This window comes from Cupressus sempervirens, chromosome 2 (genome assembly GCF_028749045.1).
Source record: "Cupressus sempervirens isolate cs-2001-9-10 chromosome 2, ASM2874904v1, whole genome shotgun sequence".
NCBI lineage: Eukaryota > Viridiplantae > Streptophyta > Pinopsida > Cupressales > Cupressaceae > Cupressus > Cupressus sempervirens.
Window position 1 is genome coordinate 656662688 of NC_143119.1, and position 12679 is coordinate 656675366.

The window sequence follows — 12679 nt, forward strand, 5'->3', positions numbered from 1 at the left end:
AGTATTATCAAATGTGATTAATCCATGTGTTCCTCTCCCAATGTCCATATTTCTTCCCTTGGAGAATATACATTGTCTAGTGAAATATTTTGTTTTTCTCTTAAAACAAATCACCACCTCAATCTGGAAGCCTGTTCATATAACCTTTCTTTATCATCTCCATTTCCATGTCCATGCCCACGACCATCTCTTCCTTTGGCCCTACCTACTCCAGAAGCTGGGTCCATATTCCTCCAAGGTAAATTGAATCTTTTCTAATGACGGTGTTTTGGAGGTACCTTGTCTTGTAGATTGGTTTAAATTTTCACTGGACTTCTCAGCTACAATTACTGAGATTGAGTAAGCTGTTTAATTGTCCAAAGAATAAATTCAATTTCAATGCATCTGTTTATTCATGTTGTATTCTGCAGTGACACAAATCAATTGTGACCAAGAGAATCTAAATACATTTCATGGATCATTCAGATATACAACTAAGAGTATCTATACAAAAGACTGTCTTCTAGCTGGTAATGACTTGAACACTAACTTGATTACATAGAAATATCGTGATTTGTGTCTAATACCAATCATAAGATACAGCTGCAACTAGGGAGGAAACTAGCACAACCAACTCTAGCAAGATGTAAAATGTTAGATGCCAGATTCCTTATACTTTTCTAGCAAAGATTATTAAGCATCATCACTCTTGTGAGCTAAACAATATTCAAACAATGACACGACCTAAAAACAGAAACCCCTCTACATGTTTCACAGAAGGACTCTATAAAAGAACAAGAAAACATATTTGAGCGAGAATGAGGGTAACTAGAAGAAGTGGAAAAGATTGCATTTGCATACAAAAAGAGCATAAAACAATTGTTATTAACATCAAGAGTCTAGAATGTCATAAGAACTGATAGAAAACTTACAAGCTATCTTCGGCAAAGCAAACAATCATGTACCCACACCTTTGGCAATCATGCCTCAACATGCTCCCAATTCACTATTCCTCGTAAACAAGGATAATTACAATTTGATCAGAGAAAAGAGTGTATTATCATAATTATTAACAAAACAGTTGAACTTGCACACCCCCATACTATGATCTCAGGCTGAGTACAGAGACAAATTTCAGATTACATATGTCAAAATTGAAGTCTAGCAACTGGCCTTACTTCAGCCAATCTTCATTTTGAGATTGGTGGCAAACGGTTAACAATCATAATCAAGAAATAGAATTTGTAAATAAATTATAGTAAAATCCCCAAACAACCAAAATAGGTCAATGGGATAATGCTAAATGAGCAACTCATAAAGGGCTCTCCCCACGGAAAATATTAGAGAGAGGGAGAGAGATAAAATCTTTAAAATACAGATGACTAAATTACAATTAGGAATCTCACAGCTTTTGAATGAGCGCTTCAACTCATGAGCAACTCATAAAGGGCTCTCCCCACGGAAAATATTAGAGAGAGGGAGAGAGATAAAATCTTTAAAATACAGATGACTAAAGTACAATTAGGAATCTCACAGCTTTTAAATTCCTAGCTAAAACACCGTTCCCTACTTTAGATCAGTTTAGGTTTTCATTATTCAATTGCTAGCATCTAAAGACCCTGATTCCGCTTGGCAGAGGACATGCAAATTAATGCCGCAAGGCCCTAGCTTCTCCCAAACAAAAGAATCTTCGCTGCTGTTAAGAATAACCAAAAATTCCACTAATAAAGTCTACAGAAACGTATTATAGATAAGCAAGATCAGATGCATATACGCATATTCCCAATCAGGTGGCAAGAATTAAGCAAATGTGCACAAAACCTAAACTTGAAAACTTGAAAACCGGGATATCAGTACAACTACTAGTAAGTAATTTGCATCAGCTACCCAATTGACAATACAGTGACAGTTGACCTCGTAAGCTCGAAGCCAAAAGGGGAAAACACTCCTTCATGCATATAACAAAATCAGTAAATCCTAGGAGCTACCCACTTTTGCCATTCCAAAAGCCTTCTAATTGTTTTCCCAGACTAACCAATCAAAATCACCTTGGCAATTGATTACTTAGGATTGCAATCACAAAATAATCTAAAACAGGTGAATTTTCAGAAATCCTAATTATTAAACAGAAAGGAAAAACAACATGTAAAATTATTCAGTAACTAACGAAACGAGTTACTAACCATCAGTAGCCCTCTCGGAAGATCCAACGCAGCCCATTGTCCGGCGGTAAATTTACTATCTCAAAAAATCATTGCATATACTACAGTACAATATAGTGCTGAGCAGACGGATCTAAGGCGTCCTAAAACGAAAGCAAAACAAAACAAGCTTCAAAGATCGAGCGAGAAGAAGCCAATCGAGAATATAAAACTCAAGGATTTCGATAGTCAGTAAACAAATTACGGAAAGTTTTACTATGCTCAGGAATCGGAATTATTTCTCAATGCAATTGGAGCCCTTTTCTTCTTGATTTTTTAATTTTTATTTTTATTTTTATTAAAGCAGTTTATTTAACCCGTTCAATTTTAATTTCCGAGTCAAGATCCTTGCGTGTTCGTAGCGTACACACGTGCGGACTGTTTTCTAGACCAGTTCTTAGTGTCCTCTTATTTTAGTAATAATAAAAAGAGCTTTACTAGTGGGCAGACGTGGTGGGACCCTCTAGTAGCACCATGGGAGATGCCCATGTCAGGATCTACTTCCTTATATTGTGATGTGAATATCAGGATTTACCTGTGTGATTTTGAGTCAAACTCATTGAATATCACAATTTGACTTGCTGTGGAAATTATCTCCTACTTATCAATTGATGAGCTTAAGGGGCTTTCTAATGAGTGGTTCATAAGGCACAACACTTGGTGAAGGTTTTGCAAATGGGGTTGCAAGCTTTGGGTTTAACTATGGAGGAAACTCTGTAGTTAAGCGCGCTCAAGCTGAAGTAGTACTGGGATGGGTGACCTCTCGGGAAGTCTCGGTGCTTCACCCTCACAATTTGACTTGCTGTGGAAATTATCTCCTACTTATCCTTATATCTGGTTATGGTGATTGCCCTTCATTAGAACTCTCTCCTCTCAAAGCCTCTTCACTATTGCTAGTATAATTTGTTTGTACATCTCAAACTATAACATCAAAAGCACATAATTAATTATTCACTAGTTGATGGAAGCATTGACAAGGAATACTATGATAGTGTATTGTAAGGCAATGATATTTTTCTAGTTATATAGGGTTAGGGGAAGGGATTGTGTAGTTGCATATTTTAGTTTTCGCACATTTGTAGATTCTAAATGGTATGTTAGATTTCAATAATTTTTTCAGTATGTCATTGTGTGTGAGTTAATTGTCTCTAGACAAGGTTTGTGGGTATTTGTGGGTCTCATTATAAAGGCAATCAAACACACAGTAGTCAAAAAATGGTCATTTCAAAGTGTTGCTTGATACCTACAATGTTCTTGCACCAATAGTCAATCACTCAAAAATGCTAGTACTTGTGGCCAAATGTTCTAATAGTGGTGCATGAATGGGGAAATTGCCAACTAACAAAAAAAGCTCAAAAATGATCAGTTATTAGTATGTGTGATTGACTATTAGTACATATATTGTTATTTGTGGGGACTTCTTCGATATTCGTAATTGTGGGGTCAACATGACAAAAAGGTCACAATTATTGGACGTCTTAACAGTTACTCGGTCCTTTCCTCTAGTCAATGTTTTGGGATAGGATTAACTTGTTATAGACATTTATGTTGGTTATTTATGTCGGTTAATGTCTTCCAATGTAGGGGAGAGATTCACTAGTTGAGCACCCTAACTTCATACTGAAAATCTTATGTGGTAAATTCTAATCATTGTCATTGTTTTGCAATAGCTTATGTGGCAAGTCCCCTAGTTGTACTTAAGGTTCCAAGGCCACATCATCAAACATGATGGCATATCAATATGTTTTTTGCAATGGTACCCAAAAAGTGAGACTAATACTTGTGCATTATCATGTTTTTTTTTTGATGTGGCATCACATGATTTGTTGTTTTTAAGATATGAGGAATATATTTCATTCAATTATAGGTAGTCGTTGTCAACAATAATAACTTTAAATTCAAACAATTGGTGTAATATTATTGAAAATATATGGGCATTAAATCAACAAGTGTCTCCTCAAGTATTAGGTCATCTCCCCTAGATGGTGATTTGATAACCATGAAGCATTTGTGTATCATGGTGTTATAAAGTGTGTAGAGGTTAGGAGTGAAGAGTAACATATGAGTACATTATAGTGAAAATTTATCATAGTTCAAGCACCTAAGACCTCTTTTACGGTAAAGGATGAGGTTCATCAATCGTAGAATCCCCAAATGATCAACACAAAAAAAGTAAATTAGTATTTCAAATGCCTTGTTTATGGGGCTTTCATGGAGTTGTAAGTTGTAGTGTCTATTTTGAATTAATGAAGGTTCAAACTTGTTGGAAGCCCTTGGTCTATGTGCAAGTTTCTTGCAAGGCTTCTTGTAGACACCTAAAATTGTCATATGCTTATAGATGTTCTTTAAATATTATTTTTTTCTTTATTAATCAAATATTTATTTCATTATTTATTTAATCAACATTATTCTTCTAGTTCTTCATAAAATTAATCATGGGATTAGTTAGTCATTTCCCTCTTGCGTCAATTAAATAATTAATATCATTTAATTAATCATCCTTTAAATAAATGATAATTGTATTTAATTTCTATAGTTCCACAATTTAAATAATTATTTCAAATTATTTACATTATCTAATTAATTTATTTAATTATATTAATTTCTAAAAATCAATTTAATTTCAATTTCATCTAATTTCATTCTAATTCTATTCCTCTCTAAAATTTAATTTTCAATTGAATTTAATTTGAAAATGAAAAGATCAAATTTATTTGTTCATTTAAATCATAGAAATATAAAAATCCTTTTAAAATCCAAAAATTGATTTTATCTCAAAACCCCATTTTTGGTAACTCATACTCTAAAAATCCTTAAAAAAATCTTATTTTTATCTTCTTGTCCTTTTTCTCAACTTAACCCACCCCTTTTGAGTTGAAAATGGAAATAAATATTACTATCTCAAGAAATATTCCAAAATCAACCAATCTCTCATATTCTCAATCATTGATCATATCTTCTCATATCAATCTCGGTCCTCCATGTGATCTCAAAAATCTATATAAACTCACCTTAAAATCCATTTTAAGGATGCTAAGTTTTATGCAAGTTATCCAAGTTATCAATATTATCAATGAATCAAATTCTCAAATCTCAGAGTCAAGATATTGCGAAAATTATCTCTAAGTGGGTCACATACATAAGTCCCAACAAAGTGCAAAGAAGTAATAGATAAGCTAGATAGGAACTATACTTCTGATTTGATTATCTTGTTTCAATTTATCTCTCTCTATGATTATGTTCTATCATTTGTATGGTTTTATGATGATTAGTGGTGCTACTAATCTTCTTTCTAAGCCTTGTGCATATTTCCCATATGCTACCTCCAAATAGAAATTAGTAGATTGAGGCATTTTTCTTACTTATGCAAGGGGACTTCCTCCTCATCATTGAGCTAGGTATAGAGGAAATTTGAGTTTTTTACCATTGGTTAATCCTTTCATCAAGTGAGTATAGATCATCTAGATGTCATTTGTTTGGAGAATGTTCTTACATAAAAAAATTGACTACCTCAAAATTTATGCTTTAATAAACTCTAGTGACATGATTCTCCTTATTAAAAATGTAATGAAATATAGTATTCAAATTTTATTTATTTTTAAATGGTAAATGATTCATTTTTATTAATACATAAATTTAAAAAAGTACATCAAGAAATTTGGCTTGACGAACTAACCACATCAACCCTACTAGCATCAACTCATATGCTCTATCGACATATATCAAAAGCTTGACCTAACCAAGTTGTTGACCCTACAAGTCTCATTGGCATTAAGGAAGGTAATTGGTGTTGTTAATATCTTGCACATCAAAGTGTTGTCATTGATTAGCAACTAGTCGAGTATGAAGTATACCATCTGATGATAACTGATAGACATCTACACCAATCACCATAGAAAAGAAGACAAGACAAGACAGTGTGTTATAGTTAGCATGGTGAGTCATCACTGTAACACAATAGAGTGGACATCATTTGCATTAAGATAGAATTAGCATTTCGATGAAATAATGAAAAGAAGAAATGATAGGGAGGCTAAGGCTAGACCTACCATAAACAAACATGGCTACCAGTCTAGACCCTATGATGTATGTGTCACAGGTTCTTCATGAACTACTTAGATATGCGATTCAAATTTTGAATTCATTATTTTGGGCAAGATTTTTTTTAGGTTTTTGACACCCAGAAAAGGAAGGACACATATAATCAAAATGACTCTTTTTTATTGAAGAGTGTGTGTATGTGTGTGGATAGAAAGAATGAATGTGAGATGAGAAGTGAAGATAAAATACAACAAGTATTGTTGAGCAAAGAAAGAATGAATAGGAACATCAAGCCAGTGTAGATTGGTGCATTGCAAACAAGGCTAGGTAAAGAAGGCATGTGGTGATAGAGAAAGTATCGCAGAGATCACCTACTCGGCAAGAGAAGATCTAGATATCTTCTTGATGAACACTAAAGATCTATTAGGAAAGGTGTGTCATATAGATTAGGTCATATTTGATTTCTAAGTTCTAATCATTTTAATCATTTTGTAAGCTCTTAACTAGGCATGCTTCAGTAGCAAGCATATTGTAAATCCTTTAACAAGGTAGCCTTAACAGGTTCTTATAATCCTAAAAAGTTGTAGATATTCTTAACTAGATGTGTTCTCAGAAGGATCAAGTTGTAGCTCTTAACCAAAAACCTTTTATCAGTAGTAAAATGCTAGTGGGTATATTTGTTAGCTCGAATTGATATTGTAATTGATGATGCTATGAATATATATAAAAGAGTCATATCAGTTGTTATATTGTCATTGATATCAAAGTCTTAATTGGCTAGACAATATGCAAACTTAAGAAAGTACCACCATTTGATTGATGAAGAGAATTTGAAGAAAGTATGATAAAGATGGAGTTGATATGTAAGGTATTCAATGGGTACTTGAATGAGATGGTCAATGATCATGTAATATTGGTTTGATTATTTTACAATCATGTATTGTTACAATATGTTGAAGTTTATAGGCTTAACTAAGTCACAAGGTCAATTAAGGGAGACTACATTCATAGAGTGACTATAGTATTGTCTGAGCAATTGTAAGGAAGATGAAGAATGCATTCTTACCCGAGAAAGTTGGTGTTAACCGAGTCATATGTTGCCTAAGTAAATTTAATATTTATCGAGTGATAGCCAGATGAACAAGATTGAGAAATTGGAATCTAAGGCTGACTTTTGATGAAAATTTGGAAAGTTTGTGAAGGCCTATTATGTGAGTCAAAGTTTGTTACAAGATCAACGATGGAGAAAAATCAAAAAGGATCTAATGAAGGAAATTGAAGAAGGATAAGGATGGAGACAAAGTTATATTTTCTATGTGTCTAAATTCATTATATGAAGGATGTAACACACTGTTAGGGAACCCAAAAGAAATTAACCTAGAGTTTCACTAAGTTTGTCAAACATTTTTTTTTTGAAAGATAATAACTTAACAACAGATATAATATAGCAGAAACAATAACATACACACATACATAAGAAACACATAAGCATATTACATCTCTTAAGGGTCTCGTGATGTTGGATTACATTTAAGTTTAATTAATACTAAATCCAATACACAACATAATCACATCAAAGAATAATCACAAGTACAAATTCATTTAAACAATATACAATTATATAAGATGTCACTTGGCAATTATAAGAAATGCTTAATCATCCATTGTACAAGTCATAGGATATGATAAACTCAAAGAATATACATCACCAATAATATACAACATCTCATAATATCTCTGATAAACAAATATAGAACAACAAAATAAGACCATCCAACAGAAATATAAGGTCGGATAGAAAGGAACATCTGCACAAGCACATCCAACAACAACATCCAATGGTCAGATCTCAATGGTATAAGAAAAATGTGTGCTACCACTCGACCTTGTGGAACCTAAATGGCCTGAGGAGATAAACTCAAGTCCCAAACCGGATAATAAAACCATAAGTCATAACCAACATATAGGTTCAAGGAATCACCTGAAAGCAAACTATCTGAATCACTTGAAAGCAAACTATCTCAAAGGGTACCAAGACACAAACATCATCTAATCCTAGAGGCAAAATAGACACATAGGGAATCTACTATGTAAGTGGAAAAGTTTCATCGCATGAGCCAACTCTAAGGTTACCCTGGTAGCCTCACTAGACTTCGCCCCCCTAGTGTCTCTATGTGGCATCAATATCCTTTCGTACAAACAAGGCATACTAATGAGTCAACTCTAAGGTTACTCTAGCAGTCTCTCAAGACTTCGGCCCCCTAGTGACTTTATGTGGCATCAATATCTTATTAATTCATTTTAAACCCATTTAATGAAATGTTATCACTTATTAAAACAACCTACAATGGGTTACGTAGGCAACCACTTAGGGCTCTGGCCTCCATTGCATGCCACTTCCCAACATGACATATAAATAACCTACCCTAAGCTCAGCAAAAGTAGAAGGTCTCATATGACCATAAACCACACACCAGTTCTTAAAGAAGCAACTAAAAAGTACTAAACTATCACTAATCAAAATCACATATATCACCAATATAATCATCCTAACAGGACTGATAAAAAATCAAGTACACATGTACAAAACCATGACATCACCAAAAACAACTCACATAATCACCTCAATCCTATACAAGCAACTGAAAAGCAATCTAAAGACAACTGATCAAAGACTCAAAGGTTATACTGGAAAAGTCACACCATTCACTTCAGTTCTACACAAGAGAAACTGGAAAGCAAAACAACCAATAGATCAAACTCATCAAAGAAGACATGTGACTACATCATAATGGTCAGGTATAAAAGATTAGATACATAACATCATCACAAAACAAAACCCCCAAGCCTTTGGTAAACATCCTAAAACTGGTTAAAGTATCAAGTCAAACCCCAAAACCCCTAGCAGTAAACCACACATGATATAAAGTCCTAGACAATGTAACTTTCATAACTCATTAGGTTTTGAAAATACAACAATTCAATTTTAACTAAAGGTTTTGAGTTTTCATTTTTTGTTTTCAAAACACAAAGATCAAATAACAACCAAGGTTTCAATTTTCTTTTTCAAGTATTACTGTTTATAGAGTTTTCAATCTCAATCAAGGTTCACGTTTTTCATTTTCTCAAAGTATTATAATTAGTAAGGTTTTTGAATCATAAAATCCGCCTAGTGTCAATTGCTAATGTTTCTGAGTCCACACGAGTATCAACACTCAACATATCATAAAAAAAATAGTTTACACATTGATTCATAGTTCAATTCTTTATCAAAACACAAGATTCAATAAATAAATAGGTTATAGTTTTCATTTTTTTAAAGTATGTTAATTACTTAGGTTTTTCGAATAATAAAATTTCCCTAGTTTTGATTTGCTAATGTTTCTAAACTCACAAGAATAATAGATTCAAAAATCTTATTTAAAAGTCAATTTAAATATGAACCAAACCCAAATTTACAATCACCCATTTATCTCATAATTATGTTGTACTAAGTTAATTTAAACAATAATAATTAATTATATTCACAACAACCCCATAATTAAATTTTATTATCTATTATTAAATTATTAATACTAATAATTATTTAATTAATAATGAAATAATACATATATAATATATATTATTTATAAATAACAATAATTATTAAATTAACTAATATAATAATATTAATAAAAATAAAAATCTTAATAATAATAATAATTAATAATTAATATTAATAATATTATTAATATAAAATAAAATTTAAATATATATAAAAAACAAATCACAAAATAAAACAAATGTGATACAAATCACATATCCCATCTAATGGGAAAGTCGACTAGCGGCTTGGCTGCCAATGACAGTCGCTACTACAATAGTCGTTGCCTTGGCAGCTGCTACTACGATAGTCGTGGAATAAGAAGGGGGGGAGGTGGGGTTGGGGTCCTGCTTCCCCAAAACAATAATATATTTTTTAATTTTTTTAAACAAAACAAGGCAACAACCCCCCGTCCATACAAAATTGCAGAGCAGACAATTTAATTTCCATTTTTTTTTAAAAAGCAAACAAAATAATGCTCTCAAAAATAAACCTTGACAATTTCAATATTTATAAATATATAAATAAATAAATATTTATATTTATATATTTAAATCAATTTGTAAGATAGATCTAATAGAAAAATTATAACCAATCAAATTTTACAATTCAAATCTTGATTCCTTCGTCAAACTGTGCCGATTAAATTGCAATTTTCTAAAAAGAACAAAACAAGGGTTTCTAATTTCCAAGTGATATATAGATTTTTCCTCAATTGAAGAATGATAGTTCACATATAAGGGTTTCAATCTTCATTTATTTACAGACGTTTTAGAATGAAAATAATACATTCACAACATGGGTTTCAAATTTAAATAACATACAATACAATAAAGAACATCAATTTTCTTCTCAAACAAGGGTTTTCAATCATCAATTCATTTATAGAAGTTTTCAAAAACAAACAATAATAAAGATACAAATGAGGGTTTCAATCCAGAGGAATTCTAAAAATAGAGACATAACAAACACAGAGTAGACAGATAAAATTCAATGCAAGAACTACTACACAAAACTTACAAGATCCTACCTAGATCTGATGCTAAATATGAACACACAAAATATGCAAGAATTTTTGTTCTCTTTCTAAAACCCTCTTCTCGAAAATTGGCTCCTCCAAACCTTAGTTATTACAAAATGAGCTCTAGATCTCTGATAAAGAGTTCTCCCCTAAATTTAGGGCTTTGATTGTGCAATCATGAGAGAAGACTTGTTGATCTTTAACTATTATTATATTTTAATTTTCATGCACAACCTTTTTTCCATTTAATTAAAATTAACTTTATTAAATTAATGCTTTCTCTCTCTTATTAAATCACAAGATGATTTAAATAATAAAATTATTAATTCAACTAATAATATTATTTATAGTTTATTATTAAAATAAAAATCCTAAATAAATTATTATTAAATTAAATAAATATAAACTGCCAAAATTAGAAATTTAATAAAATCTTTAAATTTAATTCTTTGATTTAATTAATTTCTTAATTAATTAAATACTGAATTTTCTTTATAAAATTTCCTTTAATTTAAATCATTAAATTATCTTTTAATATGATTTAATTATAATAGGAAATCATCATACACCCACAAGACTAAATCTAAAAGCTCAACTGAAAGACAAAGAATATAATCAAACTCCAAGGTCAAAATCACGAATTCACATCACTTGACGAATTCAGATGGGTGAACAACTTAGATACTTGTCCTACTTTCTAAGACAATTGGCTTAGGGTTTAGGATTCAGACTCAAGAATTATCTCCCCACTTATACCATTGAGATACTGCAATAGGGTAAGCTCATCCTGGCAATTCAAGGAAGTCAATACCTGGTATTTGCAATCTACATAAAATCCATGCATGTACATACACATATAATCTAAACTAAATAGGAAATGGCGGGGAGTGTTGCATCGTGTAGATCTCGACTAGCAGGTGACTATGACTCCCTACCTCAACCACATCAGAAACATCATACATAAAGTAAAACAAACAAGTACACCATACACATGCAAGTATGGGGTACATAACCATAGAACTGCATATAAATTATCCATCTACTAATCATCATGAGATAATTGAAATCATTGAATGAACATACATCTATCATTATCAAAATAATCATGAAATAACTGAAATAACTAACTCATCACATAAATCAACTGAGTAAGAAATAACATTTAATCAAACCCGGTAACCAAGTACTGATAATTATAAAACACGATCATAAGAATAGCTTGAAAGAATTCAATAATACAATCTGAAAAAGTCAACTAGGGGTAGGCATCACAAAGGAATTCAGTTGTAAACCTAAGATCAATGATTCTAATTAAGTGAAAAAATATGGAAGGACTGGAAGCATTGAGAAATCTATTTAAGGAGGAGAAAATTACAATTTTAGATTGTTGGTTTAATTGCTAGTTTGAAGTGGATAATGAATTGAGTGTGATGTTGTTTGAGAGTTGACTAAGTTGAAAGAGATATGATTGATAGTTGTTGTGGAATGTGAAGTGTTGAAATTAATTATTTAATTGTAAATTGTCATTGATGTTACACAAATGTCACACTCTAATTGAGCACAGTTAGTGTAAGCCAAGCTCTATCGAGCACTAAAGAAGATTCTAGTGTCAACTGAGCAGAAGTCAATGTTAACTGAATTTGGTTGGTTTGCAAAGAAAAAATTAGTTTTAACCGAGCTTGTTTAGTCAATAAAGCAGAAGTTAGTGTTAACTGAGTTGGGTCGGTCATCAAAGGAAGTTTAGAATTAACTGAGTGTTCAATCTAGTGTTAGCCGACTAACAACATATTACTTTTGTTAATTATTTGGTTAATACAAGTTGACTAAATGGATGTTTATTGATGTTTTGAAAGG

The 12679-nt window shown here is 31.7% G+C and overlaps 1 protein-coding gene across 1 annotated transcript in view; it reads right to left on the minus strand.

Moving 5' to 3' along the window:
* The window catches only part of LOC149575083 (uncharacterized), a 46428-nt gene extending 43927 nt beyond the window's left edge, over nucleotides 1-2501 (minus strand). Inside the window, exons 1-2 of the mRNA XM_089814950.1 lie at nucleotides 2386-2501; nucleotides 2163-2284 (exon numbers count right to left, since the gene is read on the minus strand). Coding sequence (XP_089671076.1) covers nucleotides 2163-2199 — 37 coding nt within the window. The 5' untranslated portion in view covers nucleotides 2200-2284; nucleotides 2386-2501. The remainder of the gene's footprint in view (nucleotides 1-2162; nucleotides 2285-2385) is intronic.
* Between the last annotated feature and the right edge of the window lie 10178 nt (nucleotides 2502-12679).